The sequence below is a fragment of the Cynocephalus volans genome, chromosome 8 (genome assembly GCF_027409185.1).
Source record: "Cynocephalus volans isolate mCynVol1 chromosome 8, mCynVol1.pri, whole genome shotgun sequence".
Classification (NCBI taxonomy): domain Eukaryota; kingdom Metazoa; phylum Chordata; class Mammalia; order Dermoptera; family Cynocephalidae; genus Cynocephalus; species Cynocephalus volans.
This window is the reverse complement of record NC_084467.1, coordinates 103,143,346-103,168,322: the sequence shown is the minus strand read 5'-3', so window position 1 is coordinate 103,168,322 and position 24,977 is coordinate 103,143,346. Positions and strand designations below refer to the sequence as shown.

General features: G+C 45.0%; 1 protein-coding gene across 1 annotated transcript in view; it reads left to right on the top strand.

Annotated features, from left to right (window-relative positions):
- The window catches only part of IGSF3 (immunoglobulin superfamily member 3), a 90,327-nt gene that overhangs the window by 31,332 nt on the left and 34,018 nt on the right, over positions 1-24,977 (top strand). Inside the window, exons 3-4 of the mRNA XM_063104496.1 lie at positions 17,920-18,297; positions 19,875-20,285. Of these exons, the coding sequence (XP_062960566.1) occupies positions 17,920-18,297; positions 19,875-20,285 (789 nt within the window). The remainder of the gene's footprint in view (positions 1-17,919; positions 18,298-19,874; positions 20,286-24,977) is intronic.

Genomic DNA, 24,977 nt, shown 5'->3' with positions numbered 1-24,977 from the left:
AAATGACTGAGGAGATGTGGGCAGGGATGGAGGAGAAAAGCCAGGAGACATTCTGGGCAGGAAGCCAGGCTTGCTGTGGGTGCTTCAAGGCAGGTGTGAACTAGTGAGGACAGGAAAGAGGTGGGTTTGGCCAGGACCATGTGGTTCTTGTTTTTTAGTTGTTTTCCCCACTAGCTTGAGCCCCGCCCCCACTTCTTTCCCTTAGATATTTATTTATTTATTTGTTTATTTATTTTGGCAGCTGGCCTGTACAGGGATTGAACTCTGGACCTTGGTGTTATTAGCACCATGCTCTAACCAACTGAGCTAACTGGCCAGCCCCTCCTTAGATTACTATTTTTATTTTTTTATTTTTTATATTTTGGCAGCTGGCCAGTACGGGGATCCAAACCCTCGATGCTGGTGTTATCAACACCGTGCTCTAACCAACTCAGCCAACTGGCCAGCCCCCCTTAAGATTTTTAAATGACATTTATTAGGAGAAATGTTAAGTTATCATCTTTTTTATTGTCTCCCTATATTACTTTAGCATGCGTGTATTTTTATTCTTTTATTTTTGAATAGGTAATGCATGCACATATGTTTAATTAAAAAAGATACTAAAAGATATCAACAGTGCAAATTAAGTCTGCCTCTCACCCTATCCCCCCCCCCCCCCGAGACTACCTCTCTTACTGGTTTCATGTGTATCATTTGGAAAATATTCTCTACCACTGTTGCCTCTTTGATGCTGACTGTATATGCTAGCAGGGCTGATTTTTCTCCTGCTCTTTGGCCTGTGGTTTTAGCCTCCGTGGCTTGGAGGCCCTTGCAGAGCCTTGAAGGTCCTCTCCAGACTGACCAACCCACCTTCACGAGAAGGCAGAGCCTGCAGGCTCAGGCTAACCTCAGCCCTGGGTTCTGTTCAAGCCTTTTTTGAATCTGCAATTTTAAGTGCTGCTTTTAATTCAAGTCAGATTCACTCCATGTTGTTTCTTCATTTTTGCTTTATACGGTTTATAAGCGTCCTTTTACTCCTGAGATCATGATTCTGAGGTTTCTTGTTCTGTCACTTAAATGTTCCTTTCCCTGGCATAGGGGAATATACGCAGTCAGGGGAATTCAGAGGCCTTGAATACTGGTATCACAGAGTTACACAGTCTTGGACCTGAAAAGAGATATTAAAGATCATCTAGTTGTTTTCCCTCTTGTTAAAATTAAAAAAATTTTTTTTTTGCATGTAGGGAATTTGGCCCTAGAGAGGAAATTAAAGATTATCTAATTCATCCCATATATGGTGACATATGGAGACCCTCTGATTCCCTGGAGCAGGAAGTGGGAAGTACTTGATTCAGCTGTGGACAGGAATGTTTGAACCCATGGTGTCCCAGATGGTTGGAGGGTGGGACAGTCATGCGTGCCCAGGGCTGGGGCTGCCTTCTTTTTAGCTGGCCTTCAAAGGGACAGATTGCAGCTGAACTCTGCACAATACTCAAATGCAGCTTGTAGAACCTGAGGGCTGTGTCTCTGCAGTGCGTAGCATTGATCCATAGCATTTGAAGCTATTTTTTTCTCTGTGAGTGTCCACAAAATTCATTACTTTACAGTGAGCCTGGCAAGGATAGTGCAGTGAAGAAACTCTCCACTCAGGTCCCAGGCCTCTCATTTCTGGAATTTTGCCTTAACAAGTAAGTCAGATGTTCAGTAAACACACTAATGTTGCCATTCCTAGCCAAGGGGTTTTAGAACTTTCTCAAAGCCACTTTCTGTGTGTTGCTCCCCTTGTTCCTCACTGCAGCCTTTTCTTTTTTGCAGTTGGCTAGTGATGCTCCCTCCATGCACCAGGTGGGCTCTGTGGGCTGTACAGGTGTGGCGAGTTAATCCTGCCACACAAGGTCAGATCTGAATTAATGAGCAAAATCTCGCTTTTCCCCTGAGAGCATGCATTTCCTTTAGTGTCCTTCCGAAGTTTGGGGAAACAGAAATATATGTCTGAAAAAGGATTGCTGGGAAGAATTAAGAACTTATCCTTCAGCATCCACATACACATGTGTTGCCTTCTGGCTTTGCTCTCTTTTCCGTCTCCAAGGGCTCCTCATGCAGTATGCCAAGGGGTTAGTTATTCCGCAGTTATCATGAAAGCAGTTTTTGAGATGCTTCTTAAATCATGGAGAATATGTCACCAGCCGATGACATTCTGCTTCTGAGAGATGCTGCTTCCTCCCCGCTCCTCCCCAAGATCCACTTCTCATCTGGCCGTACACAGACGGCAACTGATAACTCCAGTTATCAGCTCTAGATGGGATGGGAGACCTTTGGGGATGGTCAGCGTTTTCTGGTTTTGATTACAACGTATGTATTTTAAATGTGCAGCTCCAGCAAAGTGATAATTTCACAACTATGTCAACAAAGCCCTCATCAATGGGATTATTTTCCAATTTGAACTTTTTGTTTATCCTTCCTCTCTTTTCTCAGTAAACTCTCCAGAGTCTTCCCAAGCCCTTCACTGGTAGAGTTGCATAAGTTTCTAGTCCTTTGCTTTCCAGGAATGGCCTCTGCTTTCGGTGACTTTTGCTATGCCTTGACCTTTGTGGTGAGTGAAGCTCATTTGGGAGTTATGGGGTCTGCAGCTGATGGAGACTTTGAGGAGGATCAAATGCCAGGTATTTTAAAGCAGGCTTGAATTAACTGCTTTCTGGCATCTTTCTCAAATAGATCCATGGGTTGTCATGGCCTATGGAGGCACCTCCCTCTTGAATGCTTGCTGTCCATAAGCAGAGTGACTGTTGCCCTTTGCTCCTTCTGTCCTGCTGAAGGCTGGCTAGGTGAGATGATATCTGAGTAGCATGTGGTGAGGTGGTTTAGAAGTTGGATGGGCCCAGGGACAGATTCTCTGTCCAGTGATGACCTCATCAGTTTCTCCTTAACAGTTGCCCAAGACCTGGGAGTCGTTCCGTACAGCTCCCTGGACATCTGCATGTGCTCTTGCCTCTTGAATTCATTTCCTTAGCATCTCTCCTGCCAGACCACCCCCTCCACCCCCAGTGATCTGTTCTAGTTGGGGCTCTCAGCAGCTCTTACCTGGATCACTTCTGCCAGGGCCCCTTTCCCCTCAATCTTTCCAGAACCATCTTCCCAAGACTTGATTCAGGATATATATTTCTTTCTTTGCTCTGTCACACCCCCTACCCCCCAGTGCTCTTTACTGCCCAGAGGCCAAAACCCATGCTCTGTAGCATGGTGCTGAGCCCCACTCTGGTCTTCTGAGCCCCACCGTGGTCTGGTCCCTGTCTTCTGTGTCCCCTTGGTCTTCTTTTACCCTTCAATGTGAAACAGCTGAGGTACATGGAACCCTCCAGCTCTCTCATGCAGCTCCGTGTTTACTCAAGCTGCTCTGTACTAGATCCTCCCCATCCTGCCCCCACCAGGCATAAATACCCACTCATCCTGATTACAACTTGGCACAAGGAGCCTCTTGTGTGAAGCCTTTCCTGACTCCCCACAACTCCCTGACTCCCCATGGGACCCTTGCTCCACGTTCTCCATGCGTCTTTCACAGTGCCACAAGCACTTTGTAGCCCCCCTGTACTTATCTGTCTTCCCCTCCTAGACTGAGAGGATTTGGGTCTTGTACCTTGTCAGCCTAGCACAGTGTCTGGCAAAGAAGAGGCACCATAAATACTTGTGGAATGAATGAAAAAGGAGCTCAGAGTCAGAGATTATGGGTTGTGATGCCAGCTCTGCATCCCATCTGACAATTTCTCTGAGCCTCAGTTTGCACATCTCAACTGTAAAATGGGGACAGTACACTTCCCTCACAAGATGGTTGTAAAGTTAAAGAGAAGACACCTGTGAAAATGCTAGTACAGTGTGGATTTGGCTAGTGCCTGGAATTTAGCATGTACCTAGTCCTTATCTCCTTTTTCAAATGATAACCAGGGAGAAAGTCTCTATTTCAGGGTAGTGATTATCATTGTGTCTTTTGTATTCTTCCAGAGAGGGCTTCTCAAATCCTGCCCCTAATTAGGAGGGTGTGCCTGGGGAGTCCCTTACAGCTCCTGGTCAGGCTTGCCATCAGGGGCAGAGGCTTTTGAACCCTGCTGCTTTGTCAGACACTGCAGCGAATGTTCAAAGCCCAAATCCTGTTCCAAATCTTTGTCCCTCCAGGGCCCTCGCTCTCAATGGGGATTTAGAAACAGCCCCATGCTGCACGTCTCGTCCTTGGCCTGTGTAGGTGAGCATCAGCCTGCATATTAATGCCTCACCTCCTGCTTTCTCAGGATTCCTCCAGCCATCTGTCACTCAGGTGCCTTCTTTGTACCCCAGAAGGATGATTTTTATCAGGGCTTGCGGTATGTGTTAATGCTACGCAAAGGCATCCAATCAGAAGAAGCGAGAGGAGAGATGCGTCAGAGGGCTCGGAAGGGATCAACGTGGAATTGAAAGTTTAATAACTTGGAAAATAAGGAGTTTTTAGGAAAGCGGCTAAACAGCTTAAAAATAAAATGTAGATGAGGTCAAATCTGTTCAACCAGGCCCCTGAGCAGTAAGTAGCTCAAATAGAGGGCAACTGATAAACCACCTGACACTTCACATACCTGCCAAGTTCACTGGGCCAGTCTGGCTCCAGCCAATTGTGCCATCATTTTCTCTCAACCCCTTCCCTGGTTCACACCAGCTCCCCCTTCCCATCTCAGACCCCTGACCATCCCTCCCCCCTCCACTTACACAGCCTTGGATTCATCTGCACCAAAGTTTTCACCCCTCTCTGGCTCCTTTTTAGGGGGGTGAGGAGGAAGGTGTTCTGAGAAATTGCTTACAACCGTTTATTCTAATTATGGAAGTAATCCATCCAGAGCTCAAAATACTTAGAAAATACAACATGCAAAGCAAAAATAATCCCTTATTACCCAGCCACCCTTTAGTATTCTCTCATATTAGCCCAGTACTTTTTCCACGCATACATAGAGTTGTGTGGAGGTGTTTGTTTTTTACAGAAATACTCTCAAACCCATTTATAGCCTCTTCCCTCTTTTGCTTAGTAATGTGCTTTTAGCATTTTTAGGTGTTTATAAATATTTTTCTATTTTTTAATGGCTGCATAATATTTTCACCACATGGGGAAGGGCTATAATTTGTTTATTTGATTCTTTCTTAGTGGACCTCTTCCTTCTTTTGTGAACTCCCCCTGTGGTATGTTGCTCATTCTTCTACCTACTTTTGGAAGCCCCCTCCACAAGCACAGCCATCTGTATCTGCTGGTGCTGTGTCCCCCACTTCTCTTCCCTGGGCTGCTGCAGAATTAACCTCCACCTCCAGGGTTCTGTTTTGTCTGTGATGCTAACTTATCTGTGCCTGCCAGTAAGAATGGGTAGGGGCCCACTGCTCACTACCTGTTCATAGCCATGCTCAAAGCATGCTCCTTGAATTGAACTGGAAAATGTGCAACCTCAGGGCTGCCCACAGACAAGGGCAAAGCCCAAGAGACTGAAACACCAACAATGAAAGTCAAAGCCCAGAGAGAAGGACTGGCCATGGATTGTTATCATAAGTAACAGGTGTTTGGGAAAATCCCCAGAAGCAGTGTCAGTGCTCTTGACTGTTTATTTTTAGTTGGGTGTAGACGTTCGTGGTTTATGAGTGTGCTAGACATATTTCAGGGTGCCTGTCCACCCATACTTGTGGCAGGGGGAAGCCCCTCCATGGTCCCTGCTGCCCTAAGTGGTCATATGCTGGGAAATGGAACACAGATGCCCATCTGCTCAAGTCCAGCTGGGCCGGGTGGGGTGAAGTGCATATAATAAATCGCCCCCAAATGTGCAACTTTGGGGGCCTCATTTAAACAAAAGGTTGCTCAGCCATTGAGATTGCTGTCTGGGGAATTTGCACTGAGAGACACAGTGGTGACTGTGGCAGCAATAGTAGGCATGTGTGAGCTGAATATCTGGAGTGCAGAAACTGCAGTCAAGTACAGGAAGTTGTCTCTGGAGAGCAGAGGGGAGCTGTCCTGAGGAGGGTGGTCTGAGTCACAAAGGGTTTCCGGTTCTGGTCCTTCCAAGGCTTAGCTGTGCTGTGATCCATACCCTTGGAGTGCCCTGGAATCCTACTCTGTGTCTCTTCATACCACTTCCTCCCACACAGTTGAGTTCCTTGTGGTTATCCAATGAACACCCAAGAGGATGACCCATCAGCTCATCAGCTAGAGATTCTACCACTAAGAGGGTCACAGTGGCACCACCGGGAGGCCAGAGGAGTTGCTGTGAAGGCTCTGAGTGGAGTTGGGAGAAGAGGAGCATTCGTGATTTGCACAGGAATGCTATCTGGGGGAGAGCTGGAGGGGCTGCACCCAGAGCAGGAAACTGCTCTGAGGCTCCTCTGAAGACCCCTGATTCAAAGCCTGTGTGTTGGGGACAGCTAGGCAGCCCCGTTTTCTAGCTTTGTGTGTCCTTGACCAGGGTGTTGGGAGACAGGCTGTGTTGAGGGACATGGCAGATTGACTTCTCATGAGCTTCCTGGAGACATGGCTGCCCCTTTGTATCCAGGTCTTGTACCTGATTGCCACCTGAAAAGCCCCCGTGTCCCTTCTGGTATGCTGTCAGGAAGGACCTGGGCTTAGCGTCCTCTTCCTGGGGCTGAGAGCATTGCAGGTGCACAGACAGAGCCCTGCTGCTTCCAGGAGGAAGCATGGGAAGGACCAGTGGGTCAGGAGCTGAGGAGGAGGAGGTATTCTGGTCCTAGTGTGGAGAGGGCAGTGGCCAGTAAAGAGACTGTTCTGAAATCTAGCAGATGCCTTTCTACCAGACTAAAAATCTGGGGACCAGACTGAGAGTCTGGAGAAACTGGGGTGTACTAGGTCTAGAAATGAAGCCTAAAACAGTAGCAGCACTAGTTATTATGAAATGTGTGCTGAGAAGGAACAAGGCATTTGCTGGTTCTGAGTGTGGTCCTTTTACTGGAACCCACTCTAGGCTTGTGGTTCACTAAGTCACTGGTCTAAGCAGAGAGAGCTGTGCCACCAGGCTGCCCTCTTTGAAAAAGAGCCTGACAGCCCATTTCCGTTATCTTTGAGACCGGACGGAAGGAGAACAGTCAGGGTAATTACAGGGAGAGCATTTACAGGCAAGTAATCTGATCCCATCTTTTAATTTTTTTTCCCTCTAGAAAATAGAAGGCAATACTGGCACTTACATTCAATTGTAAGCATTCTGATTGCATGTTGCCTTGAATCTAGGTGGAGCTGGGCAAAGGGTCTATTCCTCTGGCCATGGGCACAGTTGGTTTAGTGCAGGGTGCGGGGCTCCCCTTGCTGCCTTTCCTTCTAGGTGCTGCTGCTGTGCCATCCTTCAGGTGGGAGCGAGGGGGATGCAAGGGAGGAATATGAGAGGGTGGGTAGGACTCCAGGGCATTATCCCCACCTTTTCTGGGAGAGGAGTGGAGCAAGGTGTGAGGAGAGGAGGAGCAGAGATAGAAGAACAGGAGGTACGGTCTTTTGAGGAGTCCGGGTACCAAACATGTCATGGAATGGAAGAGCCAGGCACATCCTGGAAGTGACAAGGTCTTCCCTGAGGTTTAAATGGTCATGGAGAGAGAAGCTTGGGGTTCTGTAAACTCAGGTGAGGAAAGGACAAGAGGAAGGAGGTCTGTGAAAGGATAAGGGCTTTCTGGTTATAGCAAAAAGCATTAGAAATATGCTAAATATCCTTCAATATGGGAATAAAGAAAATGTGATATAACCCTGTGGTGGAATACTATACAGCTGTATATAGGGAAGGAAATAGAACTGTTTGATCCCAAAAACATTGAGGAGGACAACCAAGGAACATAAGTCAATGTCAGAGATAATCATTTACATTGTTTATGTGAAAATGCTGAATGATACTGTAAATTTTCAGTGGTTACATATGTAAAAGTATTTTCTTTTAAAGTCTGGAGAAATACATCCTTAAGTCATAGTAGCGCCAATCTCTAGGGAAATGAGGGGGGAATCAGGATTAGTAGTAGTGATAGAAGAGATCGAAGGCTTGTAATACTCAAACTTTTTAAAACTTGTAACTAAATAATCTAAGCAAATATTATAATCTTTAAAATATTTCTGGAGTCATAGTTGAGCAGTCCTCTAAGGAGGCAGCATCAACATTTAGTAAGGAGCAAATTAGGCAGCAGCTTAGCAGCAGAGACGCAGCCCGGGGCTCAGTAGTTCCACATTCTGATGCAGGGCAGTTTGGCAGTGTGGTGACTCAGCAGTGCAGGGTCAGAGAGGTGGAATCATCAGGCTTGCAGTCCTCCTAGCTTGTTCTGTAGCTGGTGGTTACACCTTCTTAGAAGCAGCATTAATAATTTAACATTTAATAATCCTCATCTTTAGACCAGCTCTATTTTAGGTACCACTGGGGATTCAGATAAAAGAAAGAATGAATGATATTTTTGCCCTTGGACTTAAAACCAGGTCTGGGCCTTATCTTGTCTCACTTGACTGTTAATTTGGTCTCCTTGCTTCCAGCTGTGCCCTCTGCTCTGTCCTCCAGCTGCCACCGGATTGATGATTCGGAAACACAAATCTGATCTGTCTCCTTACTTACCTCTGTTAGCCTCTTTCTAATTTCCCTGTCCCAGAAGAAGTGTTTGACTTTCTTATCATGTGTTTCAGTGCCCTTTCCACCTAATGTGCCCTCCAGTCCTGTGACAAAAGAGACCTTGACCAGCTCCTTGCTAATACTGGAACATGCTACAGTGTCTTCATGTGGCATGTACTTCCCCTCGCATCCTTGGAGACTCAATTCAGTATCACTACTTCTGTGAAGCCTTTTGTACCTACTGCCTCCTTCTGAGAGGGCTTAACCTTGCTTTGCGCCTCGCTGCCATCATATCCTGTTGTGTAATAATAATTAGTTATGTAGATTTCGTTTGGGGTTGTCAGCTTCAGATAAAACTATGTCTTATTCACCTCCTCCTTATGGATACTGTCCTGATATCCTTCTTATAATAGGTACTGAAAAATGTTAATTGAAAGCGAAGCTTATGTACCAGTTATCTTTGCTGTGTAACAAATTACTCCAAAACTGAGTGGCTTAAAGCAAGCAATTCGTTGTGTTTACAGAATCCGTGGTCAGGAATTCAGGCATGAATGCAGGCATGGTGGGGGCCTCAGCTGGGGAGATTCCCAGGTGGGGAGGCTGCTCCCAGTGGAGGCTCACTCACTCAGATGCTGGCAGGTGGTGCTGGCTGTTGATGGGGAACTCTGCTGGGGCCCTGGACTGGAGCATCTAAACATGGCCTCCCCGTGTGCGTTGAGTTCCCTCACAGCATAGTAGCCTCAGGACCATTGAACTTCTTTACATGGTGGCTCAGGGCACCAGCTAGCAAAATGAAAACCGCATTGCTTTTCATGACCTAGCCTCGGAAGTCACAGTGTCACAAGCCTGCACAGATCCAAAGGGAATTAAACTCTACCTCTTGATGGGAGTATGGCATGGTGACATTACAGAAGAGCATGTGGGATGAGAGATATTGTTACTATTATGTTTGGAAAATACAACTGCCATAGTGTGTGTGAGAAATTAGTTCCATAGCTAGAGTTAATATCACTTACTACTGCTACTACTACAGTTGGTAGCTTAACATTTGTGAGCACTTATTATATGCCAGAAATTAAGTTCTCATTGCAGCAAGTCATTTAATCCTTCAATAATGCTATGAAGATTATACCATTTTACAGTCGAGGAAACTGAGGCACAGAGAGGTTAAGTAACCAGCTCCAAGTCTCACAGCTACTGACTATGCTGTGAGAGGCAATGAGAGGGAAGATACCAGAATTAGCTCCATTCTTTAGGTTTGCTGCTAGATTGTGGCACTGCACTTATCACATGGGAATTGATGACTGATTCAGGGGACATTTCTGGTGAAAATTAGGACCTAGATGATGTCCTTGTGCCTGTGGTCTTGGGAAGATGAGCCTCAAGCTGTTCTGACTTTGTGGCTCTCTCTGTGCTGTCTGGACCTTAGTTGGACTGTCCGTGGATGGTGGTTACATTGACCTAGCGGGGACCTTCTTTGCTAAAGTGTTTTTCATAATTCAGGTGTCATTAGCCTGGCTCCTTTTACTCCCTGACTCCTTGCTTCAAGTTCTACATCTGTAAAGTGAGGTTGCTAGGAGTATATACTTCACAGGGCTGCTGTGAGGTTAAAATTAATACCTGCAGAGTACTTAGAACAGTGCCAGCTACCTGGTTGGGCCTCAGAAAGTGCTAGATTTCGTTATTGGTGAGGTCCAAGGTTCGTGTCTTCCCGTCCCTGGAGCTCCTGCCACTTCTTGTCCTCCTTTGGCTGAAGGCTAACAGGTGGGCATCCCAGACGTTGTTACTGGTGTGCTGGCTGAGGTGGCCTTCCTGACTGCTCTCCCTCTGGAGCCTTTAAATTTTATGAAGCGCTTAGTTGGCTTGGTCTCCACCTATTTAGCTGTAGCAGTTAAGCTCCCATTTTTAACTTGAGTTGTACAGATTCACCGTCATATTTTTTAGGATCATGTGGGCAAGAAGATCCAATCAGTGCTTTATCACTTATTACTGATATTCACAGAACATATTCAGCGTGAGCTGCAGACTAAGAAAACTATTAGTCACATTCTGTATCATGGAGAAAGTTACTTAACCTTGAAGACCATTTCCTCATCTGGTAAATGTGGCTGTAATGAAATTGACCTCATTCAGTTGCTGGGAGGATTAAATGAGATGATGTATGCAGAGCAGTTAAGGACAGTGCCTGGCACACTAGAGTGCTAATTATTATGATCATTTATCTTCATTTTAAAAGCAACATTTACAGTTAACCCTTGAACAAACTAGGTTTGAACTGCATGGGTCCATGTACATGCAGATTTTTTGATAAATACTGTCTAGTACTTTCTCTTTCTTGTGACTTTCTTAACATTTTCTTTTCTCTGACTTACTTTACTGTAAGAATATTTACTTTATCATAAGCATATAGTAAGGCTGGCTGGTGAGCTCAGTTGTTTAGAGTGTGGTGCTGATAGCACTAAGGTCTAGGGTTCGATCCCTGTACTGGCCAGCCACCAAAAAAACCACACAAAAACAAAAAAACCCCAGTATATAATACATATAACAAAATATGTGCTCATTGATTGTTTATGTTATTGGTAAGGCTTCCAGTCAACAGTAGGCTGTTAATTAAGTTTTTGAGGAGTGAAAATTTCTATGTGGATTTTCAACTGTGTGAGGGGTCAACACTCCTAACCCCCACATTGTTCAAAAGTCAGCTGTCCTTGCTTATTTAAAAAAGATGGGGAAATAGAGAAAAAAGAAAAAGGAAAGTGGGAAAATAGAGAACAGGAAAGGGGGAAAATCATCCAGATTCTTACTACTCAGTGATTCGGCCCAATATCATTAATGTTTGGTCACATTTTTAGGTACAGGATTTTTTTTTTAAAACAAAATTTTACTGCATATGCAGTTTTGTGTTTTTAATCCAAAGTTACACATTAATGGCGACGCTCCCGCCGCGGGTTCGGATCCCATATAGGACTGGCCTGTGCACTCACTGGCTGAGTGCCGGTCACGAAAAAAAAAAAAAAAATGACAAAGTTACACATTAATGTTCTTTTTAATTTATTTTATTTATGAAGTTTTTTTCTGTTTTTAGATTATCTCACATTGGTAGGAATGATATGAAATTTAAAAGTATTCATTTGGTGGCTTTCACAAAATTATTTGGTCTGTAAGGCTCCCTGTGAGATTGATACATGGTGCCTTACATTATTCCCATTTTATAGATAAAGCAATATGTGTACTAGTGCGGTTGAGTCACATGCAGGATTTGGGACAACAGGGTGCTGAATGAGCTCTGATGATTGTAGAGGCCACAATGGGCAGAGTAGATGTAAAACAGTGAGGTAGATCCTCTGACTCTTGGATGTGCCCAGTCATGCATCTTTAATATATAAATTGGATCCTGTGCCTTGAAATTTAGGTTTCTGAGCCAAGGCATGTTCCAATAATGCATGTGAAACTGGCTTTCACAGGCACAGTGGCCCCTCCCTGCTCACTAAGTCCTGAATCATACTGCCACTAGTCAGGTTAATCTCGGATTGAATACAAAGAAAAAGTGGGAGCCTCTTAGACAAGCAATACCTTGAAAAACTAGTTAAGTGATATCATGTGTCTTTGTGACTTGGGACTGTCAAAACTCAATCTAAAAGCACATGGCCTTGCCACTGACTATTTATTGTCTGAAGCAATGATTCTTAATCATTTTTTGGGTCTTGAATTCCTTTGAGAATCTTCTGAAATTTATGGATCCTTTTCCCAGAAGAATACACACATGTGCATGTAACACAAATTTTGCATTCAGTCTTAGGACCTTCAAGTGTCTATATTAGTGATATGTTGGGTGCACAACAAATTACCCCAAAACTTAAGGCTTAAAAACAACAATAAACATGTATTATCTTGCACAGTTTCTGTGGCTCAGGAATTCCATAGCATCTTAACTGGATAGTTGTGGCTCAGGATCTCCTCCTAGGAGGTTGCAGTCAAGATGTCGTGTGGGGCTGCTGTCATCTGAAGGTTTGACTGTTGCTGGAGTATCCACTTCCCAGGTAGCTCAGTCAAATGTGGGCAGGTTAGCATGGCTGACAGCAGGAGGCCTCATGTAGACCTCCCCATGGGGCTGTTTTGGTGTCCTCGTGACATGGTGTTTGGTTTTTTTCAGAGTATGTGATCCATAGCACAAGGTGGAAACCCTGATGTCTTTTTATGACCAAGCTTTGGAAGTCACACTCTGTCATTGCTACATTTGTTATTGGCCACCCAGGTCAGCCCTATTTAGTGCATAGGCCAAGGTGTGTGTGTGTGTGTATGGGGGGTTACTGCAGAGCTTCCATGCCTTCTCTGGTGCATCACCCTCCCAGCATAACCTGGGAACTCTCTTCACCCTGTAATTTATGGTTTTTATATAGGGTTTCATTACAAGGGCATGATTGATTAAATCATTGCCCATTGGTAATTGAAATCAATCTCTAGTCCCCCTTCTTTCCTGGAGTTCTGGAGGTGGAGCTGAAAGTTCCAACCCTGGAAGCATGGCCACCCCCTCTCTGAAACTACGGGCCCACCTTGAGTCCCCTTGTTAACATAAAGTCTGGTATGGCCAAAAGCGGTTTGTTGTGAATAACAAAAGTCACTCCTGTTGTTTAGGAAATTCCAAGGGGTTTAGGAACTGGGGACAAGAACCAAATAAGTATTTTTTATTTTACTTCAATACTGAATACAGAAGAAAATTTTATACTACAATCATGCATTATTTTTATTTTTGGTTAAATTTTTTTTCCTAGTTATAAAACCTAGTACCTACTCATTGCAGAGGACTGGGGGAGGGAGTAAAGAAGAAAATAAAAATCACTTTCCATCCTATCACCTAGTATTTTCTTTCTAGTCCTTTTTATACACAGTCATATATAACACTTTACTCTTTTTACATTACAGAAGTGATATTTGCTTATTGCAAAGTAATCCAAAGAGTTAGAATGTCTAAGGTTAAAAAACAGTGATCCTTGTTTGGGAGGTGCCTTCTGTTGTAGGTTGAGAGGGAAGGACAGAAAGGGCCATGGGTCAGAGGAAGTCTTGGCTATGGGTGGGTACCTGGTTCTGGTTGAAGGCAGCAGAGGTCTGCATAGCAGGGGCAGTATCAGAAGGAGATAGAGAAGGTCGGGTATGGAAGGAAAATTAAACTGCCGAGAAGAAAACGTTAATTTTTATTTCTATATTAAGATCGATTTCCTAAGTGCAGCATTATTTTCAGGGGTCAAAGGCCCTTTTGTGGGACAGGAGGGAAATTAAGGAGATATTTAATAAACAGGCACAGCTGAATATGTGTGGTTAAAGTACAATCCAGTATTCATTTATTTGTCAGGGCTATTTATAAGCTGCTTCTGGCTGGCCTGGACAAATTGTTTTGACCCTACTGCCCTGGCTCATTTGGGCCACTTAACACTTTACCTTTGCGTGCATTTGTGTGCTCACGTGTGCGTGCGTGCGTGTGTGCGTGTGTGCGTGTGTGCGTGTGTGTGGTATGTTTATGATCTGCTGATCAAGTGCTATTGTAAGGTCTGTAAATAGAATGCACTCTGTTTAAACTCCTTATTGCATCACAATAGCCAGTATCTGATGGCCTCAGCAGCTTCTTCCTGCACAGAAGACGACCAGAGGAGAATGAAACTTTCTTCCACCATATCACTACAGTCTTTGCAGAAGGGAGGAGCTTAAAGCTATTGAGAGCCTTATGTTAGGAAATATTCTTTCATTTGGGCACCTGGCTGACCCATGTAGGTAGAGATACCTTACAGCAGCAGTTCTTGACCCTGCTACACCTGGTTATGATCACTTGAGGAGCTCTTAAAAATCTTCATGCCCAGCCTGCACCCCAGACCAATTATGTCAGGTGGGGTCCAGGCACTGTTGTTTTTTAAAGCTCCCAGGTGATTCCCGTGTGGGTCCAGGGTTGAGACGTAATCCTTAAAGGAAGATGCTGGTGCACCCTGACCTACCTCCAGCCTTTTTGCAGCAGGTGGGGAGTGGTTGTCGCTGTTTTGTCTTAGAACACTGAAATGCAAAGGGGACCTAAATGTTATGAATGTAGTTAAATTGTTTTCACAATGTTCTGCTTTTCAGTAGTACTGCAGACATTTGATTTACATGTCACCATATGTGTGTATGTATTTTAAATTGTCATAAAAAGAGTACACATAGTCAAAATGTTATACACAAAATTTTAACATACTGAAAATTACTAATTAGTTTTCTTCTTGATGACTTTAAATATAGTAATGAACGTCATCAACCAGAATGTATTAAGTCATGTACCGCTTTGTTCCATTTATTTATTCTTTCCCCCTGCCCATTTAAAAAAATTTTTCTGCTTCTGTTGAAGCCAAGATGGGGTTCTGCGTAAGATTTTGTTTGGGAGAAAAGGTTCTGCATGAATAAAAGTTTGCAAGCCACTGGCCTTTCCTCATAGTGACTGTTTTTATGTCTGTCATCTGCAGATTAGATCTGCTTGCTTTGAGGTATAGCCACCACTGAGCAGGGCTGAGAGCTGCATCCCACAGTGTTCGAGCTGTCCCGGCTGTTCACCAGCTGGATCCACTTCAGATAGGTTTACAATGGGGCAGCTGCCATTCCCATTTGGGGGAAAAAAGGGAAGCTTTCATGGGAGTGAGCTGCAGCTGTGAGTGGAGGTGGGTGGCCCAGAGATGGTGTCATTATCAAGAAATCATTGAAATGTCCTTGAGTGATCATTGGCCAAATCCTGTCCTCTGTGGACCTAGAGCCACAGAGTGTTCCAGCCAGAAGGGGTCCTAGCTAGCAGCTCTTTATTGAGGACTAACTGTGGGGTAGGCCCTTGGCTAGGGGGCTTGGTAGATGTTATCTTATTCAGTCTTCTCAATAACTCTATGAGGCATGCATTATTATCCCCATCTTGCAGATGAGGAAACTGAGGCTCAGAGAGGTTAAGTAACTTATCCAAGGTTATAGCTAATAAGTGACAAAGCCAGAATTGGAACACATGCTGGTCCTCTGCAGAGTCTTCTTAGAAATCATTTTATAAATCAACTCAAAATGGATTAAGGATTTAAATATACACCCTGAGACAATAAAACTTCTTAAAGAAAACATAGGGGAAACACTTCAGGAAATAGGACTGGGCACAGACTTCATGAATACGACCCCAAAAGCACGGGCAACCAAAGGAAAAATAAACAAATGGGATTATATCAAACTAAAAAGCTTCTGCACAGCAAAAGAAACAATTAAAAGAGTTAAAAGACAACCAACAGAGTGGGAGAAAATATTTGCAAAATATACATCTGACAAAGGATTAATATCCAGAATATATAAGGAACTCAAACAACTTTACAAGAAGAAAACAAGCAACCCAATTAAAAAATGGGCAAAAGAGCTAAGTAGGCATTTCTCTAAGGAAGATATCCAAATGGCCAACAGACATATGAAAAAATGCTCAACATCACTCAGCATCCGGGAAATGCAAATCAAAACCACATTGAGATACCATCTAACCCCAGTTAGGATGGCTAAAATCCAAAAGACTCTGAACGATAAATGCTGGCGAGGCTGCGGAGAAAAAGGAACTCTCATACATTGTTGGTGGGACTGCAAAATGGTGCAGCCTCTATGGAAAATGGTATGGAGGTTCCTTAAACAATTGCAAATAGATCTACCATACGACCCAGCCATCCCACTGTTGGGAATATACCCAGAGGAATGGAAATCATCAAGTCGAAGGTATACCTGTTCCCCAATGTTCATCGCAGCACTCTTTACAATAGCCAAGAGTTGGAACCAGCCCAAATGCCCATCATCAGATGAGTGGATACGGAAAATGTGGTACATCTACACAATGGAATACTACTCAGCTATAAAAACGAATGAAATACTGCCATTTGCAACAACATGGATGGACCTTGAGAGAATTATATTAAGTGAAACAAGTCAGGCACAGAAAGAGAAATACCACATGTTCTCACTTATTGGAGGGAGCTAAAAATTAATATATAAATTCACACACACACATACACACATACACACACAATCCGGGGGGCGGGGAGGAAGAAGATATAACAACCACAATTATTTGAAGTTGATACAACAAACAAACAGAAAGGACATTGTTGGGGGGGAGGGGGGGAGGGGGGAGGGAGGGAGGTTTTGGTGATGGGGAGCATTAATCAGCTACAATGTATATCGACAAAATAAAATTTAAAAAAATAAAAAAATAAAAAAATAAAATAAAATAAAATAAAATAAAATAAAAAAAAAAAAAAAAAAAAAAAAAAAAAAGAAATCATTTTATAAATGAGAAGATCAAGGTGTGAAGAGTAACTTGTCAGACACCATACAGACAGTTCTAATTTGTGGCAAAACTGCAACTAGAACTCACCTGCTCGTTCTACTGCACTGCCGCACCTGGCTGCTGTTGGGGTGGGGGGAGGGCATGGGGGTGTGCCCTCCCACCTTCTGAGTGGCTCAGGCACAATCAGTGTCATGTTGGCATGGAATGAGAAATTAGACTCACCATATTTTATCTCTGCTCCCGTCTGCAAGGAGCTGCCATGGTAAGACAAACAAGGAGGAGGCAGCAGAAGTGACCTTGGAGAACCTTCTCTCAGTCAGAAGGCAGGGGTCAGTGGGCCAGTAAGAGCTGCAAACTTGAGGGCAGCCTGACTGTCCTTGTTACGGTTCTTGCTGTGCACTGTCAGTTTCCCATTTTGTCAGTCTGTGGGAGTCTGGGCGGTAGGGATCTGCTTCAGCCCTTCATGTTCATATTTGTGTGTGCTCACTTAAAGCAGCAGCAGCCTGCAGGAGCTCCGCTCTCCCTCCGCTTATGCTCCTTAGGATGGTGCTGGGGAGGAGCTACATTGGAAAATGCAGGGTGTCGCACCAAAAGAGTCCAGGACTCTCTCCCCCCAACCTTCTAATCAAGAAAGAAGTGTGTAATTTCAGCCAGATTGCAATATGGTTGCTTTTATTTGTTTTCATGTGAACTTGTGTGAAGGATTCTACTTTTCCTGCTCATTTCATTAAAAACTTTATAAATAGCATTAATAAATAGATATAAAACTGTCACATAAATGACAAACAGGGACTAAATGCAATTCCCGAGGGTCAGCTGTTGAGTAAGTTACAAAATCATGTCTTTGCATGATCAAATTCCCATATATGCAAATTAGGGCCAGTGCTTTACCACAGAGTGTTTTAATTAATATTTATAAATCACAGAGCACCTCTGAAAGGGCTGGTAAGCTGTTTATATTATTATGTCACACAAATAACAAACCCTTTGGAGATTGCTGCCTCTTCTGCATTTTGGTCTGAGAAGTTAAGTGAATATGTTGTGTGTGTCTCTCTCCCCTAGGTATGGCGTCAGCACAGCGGCAGGTCACCGTTCAGGAAGGACCCTTGTATCGCACAGAGGGCTCCCATATCACCATCTGGTGCAATGTGAGTGGCTACAAGGGACCTTCTGAGCAGGATTTCCAGTGGTCCATCTACCTGCCCTCTGCCCCGGAGCGTGAGGTGCAGATCGTTAGCACCGTGGACTCTTCCTTCCCTTACGCCATTTATACCCAACGCGTCCGTGGTGGGAAGATCTATGTGGAAAGAGTTCAAGGGAACTCATCCTTGTTGCACATCATGGATCTCCAGGCCCGGGATGCTGGGGAGTACGAGTGCCACACACCCAACACTGATGGGCCATACTTTGGGAGTTACAGTGCGAAGATGAACCTAGTGGGTAAGGAGGTGCTGTTTTCACATAGCGTTGTCTGGTCTGAGTCACTTTTTTTATAATGCAACTTTGTTTTACACCCTGCATTTGACTTTAAAAAAAAAAAACCCAAGCTCCTCAAACATTTTATAGATCAATGAGTAGCATAAGTGAATAAAATTTCTGTGTTCACTTGTAAGTAATAGAAGGTTGAGGCTGAGAGTTAGAAAAGATGTAATGCAGATGTTAAGAATTTCAGAGGTTAACTAACCCTCTAGCTGGTGCAAGGGGATATGAAAATGTAAGGCAAGGACATTGTGGTTGATGATCTGAGGAAATGAGGAGGATGAGGCATGTGACACCAGCTGGAAGAGAGGTGGAACCTCTTGGAAAGGACAGGCTCTGGGACACTCGGGATGCTGCTGAGTAGTCAGGAAGCGGGTGTGGCTGTGGGTCCTTGCTCAGACCTGTGGCTCCATGAGTAAGGAATTGTGAACTGGCTGTCGCCCTTGGTGTTCCTGGAATGAGGTTAGGAAGCACGAGGCAGAGGGAGCGGGAGCTTTCCATGTGGACAGCACTGGCCACAGTGTTGACCAGTGTGAAAGGGTTAACAATGTCAAGGCTGTTCTGTTTTTCTGCCTCAGTCTTCATTTCCAGTTTTTATTAACACGTTAAACAGGGGCCATTGACAGTTCTTTTATTAACACAAATATTGCCCTTCCTTTACTTTTTTCTTTCTCTAGTAAGTCTGTATCCTAACATCAGACTTTTAAGACCCAATCCTGGGAGGAGTACAGGGAGAAAACACACACTAGTTGTGATTGGGGTGCCCTCCTCAGACAGAGAGGTGGTGGTGTTTAGTCTCCAGATGTAAGGATCAGGGTAAAATTCTGACCAAGGGCCGCAGGGGAAATCTCTTCACTTGCCTGAGTCATCCCTGGACCTTGGGTTCTTTCCTATGTGGACCACTTTGATCAAAGAATTATGTGAAAATTAAACTTATTAAAAATAGGGGATAATGACGATTGTCTCTACCAAAAACATTTTTTTTTGAAGAATAGCCTTCCTAGAGCAATGTACTGCTAAAGTAAGCTGGGGAAGGGGAGTTGGTAGAAGGGGAAAAAATGAGGAAGTTGTAAGGAAATGTAAACAAAAAGTTCCGGGAGCCATCTCCATTTGAAGAGCAGTCAGAAGTGAAGTTAAAATGTCTCAAAGCAATATCAAAATCAACAACCAATTTTATTTGACCTAAAAAAATATCATTCTTACGTAGTATTTTCAGGGAGTTTGTTTATTATGTAAAACAAAATACAGCCCATATTTTATTTGATTGTTATTAAAATATCAAATAGGTAAGTATAAGTGCAAAAAAGTGCATTCCAAATCCAAACAGAGAACTCTTTCTGTTTACTCGCCACAAGGGGTTGTCTGTGGCCTTAGCCAGTTGCTGAAGGCTGACTCTGTTAGGAACACAGTCACAGTGTGCCTGCATGGACTGGGAGCTTAACACACAGTGTGCCTGTGTGGACTGGGAGCTCAGCCCCTGGAGTCTAAGATTCTGTGGCTTTGTGACCATACCCTCTTGGGACATTTCTCTGTTGCAGTGATCCCAGACTCCCTGCAGACCACCGCCATGCCCCAGACCCTGCACAAAGTGGAGCAGGACCCACTGGAGCTCACTTGTGAGGTGGCCACAGAGACGTTCCAGCATAGCCACTTGTCTGTGGCCTGGCTCCGGCAGAAAGGTGGTGAGAAGCCTGTGGAGGTCATTTCCCTGAGCCGAGATTTCGTGCTGCACTCCAGCAGCGAATATGCCCAGAGGCAGAACCTGGGGGAGGTGCGGCTGGACAAGCTGGGGAGTACCACCTTCCGCCTCACCATCTTCCACCTACAGCCCTCCGACCAGGGCGAATTCTACTGTGAGGCTGCCGAGTGGATCCAGGATCCGGATGGGTCGTGGTATGCCATGACCCGAAAGCGTTCCGAGGGAGCCGTGGTCAACATCCAACCCACCGGTCAGTCTCTCTGAGCCTCTTGTTCCTGTTCTTTATCTGATGGTGAAGGTTGTCAGATGCTGGGAGAGTGTGGGGACTAGGTTTCCATGTGAAGTTAAAGATGACCCTGCCTGCAGCCAGAGGAAGCCGAGGGATGTACAGGACATGTGTCTCCTAAGACCTCATCGTCCAGCAGGTCACAGACAGGTGCTGCACAAACGAATCCTGCTTATTGACATGTTTTCTTTGACCTGCACAGTGTTCTGCATTCTCTTGAATTAGAAATTCATTTTAAAAATTGGGAGATTTCATGGAAATCATTTGTATCTTATGAGTCTGGGCTCCGCCTTCTCTATGAGCCATAGTTGTGGCCCCCTTCAGTGACATTGCTTTCTTCAGGTACTGATCTGGTTTCATTTGTAGAAGACACCTGAAATAATGAGCTCTCCGTCCAAGGTAATAAAGTTATGAACTAGAGAAATTTGGACTTAATTATTTCTTATAATAATAATATTTTTGGTGGTATTTTATAATTTCCAAGATGCTTCATCACATATTACTTCACAGTCCCTCAGAAGTGCTAGGTGGTTAATAGGTGGTGTGATTCCCGTTTCATAGGTGAGGATACTGAGTGTGGATTGCTTTATAGTGGGGCCCAGAAAGAGTCCTAGGGTGTGTTGATGAGGCCAATCTAGAGAGTTCTGGGTTCCACCATAGATGTTTTCTCAAGTGAAGACCTGGAAAGGGTCCTGGGGAGGTTGAGTGACGTGTTTAGACCTGGGGTAAGGTGATAGTGGCACGGAGAGCTGAAATCCTCCCTGGCTCCTCTGCTATCTCCCATGACCCTCAGACTCCACTGTCTAGGCTCCCAAGCCCACCAGTCTCCATGTCAGGGCTGACTCCTGTTGCTGGTTGCCTCAGCTGGGCTGGGGGCAGGTTCTCTGGTGGGTCTTGGTCCCCTGGCTTTGGTTGGAGGGTGGCCTTCGTGCCGTCACTGAGGTGTGGTAAGTGGCCTGAGAGCCTTCCCTTGTGTTAGTGTTCCCCTCTTGTGAGGGCTGTGGTGGTCCTGGCGGTTGAGTGGAGGTGTGGTTTGTGGGAGGTGAGCCAGGGAGTCTCAGTACAGGTGGGTCCCTCTTCAGGACCTGTCCCTGTTGCTAAGCTCAAGTGTCATGGTCTTTACATCACAGTGCCTCTGCCATTCTAGAGCAGTGCTTCAGACACTACAGTACACATTCTTGGGCCTCATCCCAGAAGTCCTGAATCAGAGACTCCTGGGGTGGTCCCTGGGAAGCTGGATTTCTGGCACACTTCCCTGGTGAGTCTTCCGCTGCCTACATTTTATCAAGTACAGCTCTCGAGGTAATTGGACAGAAGTGGTTCTCTGGACATCTAGTGGATGCAAGGGCTTTTACCAGAGGGGTTGGGTTCCTGGGCAGGGAGCACTTTGTCTGCTGGAAGAGTCAGAACATTGAAGAGCTTCTGGATCTTGCAATATTAAGAAATCTATCGAAAGGGCTTTATTTCATATTTATTCTTTTTTTTTTTTTCCTGGATGGTTTTAAGATCAGCTTCAAAAATCTGGACCAAATTTTGCATCTTAATGCCTTTAAATTAGGTTGCATCAGTTAATCTTCTTTATTTTAATCTTACCAATTTGGAATTAGGACTTTTTGAATTTGCCCTGCGATTATATCCAGACTGAGCCAGCAAAGGGAAAACTAAATGAAAAAAAAAAAAAAAGTTGATGATTTCACTCTGTGTTCCTCTGCTGTTCAGGCTCAGTGGTTGCATCTCCAACTTTACCCTTCTCTTAGTTCATTTCAATAAACGTTTAGTCAGTCTCTACAGCATTGAAAGTGTGGTGACAGGCGTTAGGGGATTCAAAGATGAGTAACACTTGGCCCCTGCACTTAGGGTACTTGCAGACCTGAGAAACAGTGGCCAAGTAGAATGTGCTAAGTGCTGTGACAGCATTTGTATAGAGGGTTCCCCCAGAACATAGTAAATATGAAGTGTTCTTGCACACTATAAGTTTTCCCTGGATGGAATAGTTGTTAATGGCAAATCTAAGAAAACCAGTAAGTTGGTGACTTGAGCTGAGTCTTGAAGCTTGAGGAGCCAGCAGGAGGAGATGCATTCAGGTACAAAATTGTTTGATATGTTTGGCAAGCTGAGAGAAGTGTCTAATATGACTAGATGTTGAGTTCCATATGTGAGTGGTGGGAGGAGAAGGGAAAGGTAGCCTGAAGTCCCATGTACTGTGATGTGGAGCTTGCACTTGACTCTCTGGACCAAGAATTTTCAAGCTGTTCTTTCTGGAGCCTTAGCAGCCCCTTGGAGGCACCTGGGAACTTTCACATGAGTATGTGTGTTCATGTGCATACCAAGGGGTGCAGAGGGAAGGCAAGTGATGGCCTGAGTAATCCCCCCTTGCTTCAACCAAATGTTTTCTATATTGCTCAGCAAAAGATTTTTGTATGAAGAAAGGAGGTTCCTTTCCCCCATCTCTTCCTAATAAAGTTTGAAACCCCCTGCTGCAGACAGTTGGAGGGGTTGGTGGTGAGAATAGAGATTTCTAAACAGGAGCCCACAGTCAGATCAGGGTTTTAGAAGGAAAAACCCACGGAGGCCACCTGGAGGCTGATTAAAGAGGTTGGGTCTGAAGTCAAGAGACCAGGCAGGAAAGAGCTGATAAGACCAGGGCTAGGTCAGTGCAGCAGCCTGGAAAGAAGGTAGTGGGTGTTGGAGGCAAAAGAAGGAAGAGCAGATGGAAAGAAGAATCCAGCCGGCTGGGCCCAGGGACTGGGGCTGAGACTGGGGCCCAGCGGAGGGAGGGAGAGGAAGGAACAAGAATGAGGACATGCAGAGTTCTGCTTGAAAGTCTTTGTCTTTTCTTTTGGTTTTGTACATTTTAGTCAAGGAGTCCATTCTGCAGCCAAACTCTGATAGAGACACCCGGTATGTGGAACACCCAGTGTGCCACTGGCCACAGGGGTGTGAAGTTCTGTTAGAGACTGAACTGGGAAGTGATGAGGGCCGAGGAAAAGCCCAGGGGTAAGAAGAGGAAAGGGCCAGGAGAACAGCAGCAGTAAGAGGTGGTCAGAGGAGCGAGCTCCAGTGAGAGAGGAGCAGGCGGCCAGGCAAGGAGGAGAAGCAGCAGGGGGGAGGTGTCACGGGACCCACGGGAACAGGGTGGGTCCAGAGAGGCTGAACCTGCTTGAGAAAAGCCTTTGGTGGGGGTGGGGGTGGGGGTAGGGTGGATCACTGGTGGCATTTGCTAGTCAGTGAAGTGTAGGAAGAGGGCCAGAAGCCAAATTTCAGTGAACTAAGGAGAGAAGGTATTGGAAAAGGCATAAATCACATTCTAGAGATTTAATTGACTGGGTATAACCAAAGGCAAAATTGCTATGCAGAAAGCGGGTGGTGTGCTGTCAGCTTTGTGTCTTTAGCCTGGGAACGTGAAAGCATCACCAAGCCACGGGGGCATTCCCACGAGATAAGGAGAGTCTTTAGCTACTGAAAGATGAAAGCCACAGATGCAGTCACAGAAGAAAGCCTGGAGCGCATGGAAATGGCTAAGGTCTAGGACACCCCTTGCAAGACTCCAGTGGCATTTATAAGGAAGTGCTTTTTTGTCATTGATGTTGGATTATACATTACTGCTCGTTGTTGACCAGAGAGCCAATATCTGGCAGATACATGGGCACAGTCCCAAATGGGTGTGTTCATCTGGGCAGGTGGTGGCAGAGTAAAATCTGCTTTCAATCCATGTCTCTCAGGACTGGTCTCTTGGGAAGGGGAAGCTGCGGCAGCAGCTGACACATTGGCGGGGAGCCCTGGAGTTGTTGAGTGTAGCTTTCTCTGTTATGAAGTTTGGGTAGTAAAGGAAGGAGTTAGGTCAGTGGAGAGAAGGGGTGTTTGGCCCACGCGGAAAGGGCAGGGGGAGGGAGAGCCTGAAGAACAGGAGGATGTAAAGCCAAGCCCGAGCTGGAGAGGAGGAATGTGCAAGCGGCTCACTTGTGATTCCTGTGTTTTCTCAGGGAAACAGGATTCTCATCTGCTTGAAGAGTGCATGGAATAGGGGATGAATGGGGCAAGGGTCTTGAAGACAGCAGTAAAGCCTTAGAAACACCGGTACAGGCGAGGCAGTCGAGGTTGGAGGCTATGAATCTGCAAGGAATTCAAACATCCATGCAATGTGATTTCCCTCCTCAGTGTTCTCTTTATAGGAACAGAGCTAGAACTGGAGGGAGGAGGGATTTGGGCAATGGTCACAGCTACAGCCTCCCTGAGCCAGGATTCTGTGATTCTGTTTTCTGGGACACAAAGTTTTCTCTAACCCTTGACTCATTTTCTTACCCCACTTCTGCCAAGGGTTCCTATGAGATATGGCAACTGTCTCATGAGATTGACAGTCACTGTATACCTGTGCATGGAGGGCCATGATGCTGTTGGTTGGTGGCGATGAGCCCTTCTGTAATCACCCCCTTATGCCTGGCTAAACACCCAGCTCTTTGAAGCTGCTTGGGTTCATTGGCCATTTCAGAAGTCGTCTGGCTTTCAGCAGAAGTTGGTACTTTCCTATTCCATCTGCCTAACGATTTGATCTGACAGGTAGTAAACTAGCCAAAGACATTAGTTTTCATTTTTCTTGTGTAATTCTATTAGAGTTTATCTTCCCCATGTGTTATTTCTAGTATTCACATGGAGGTA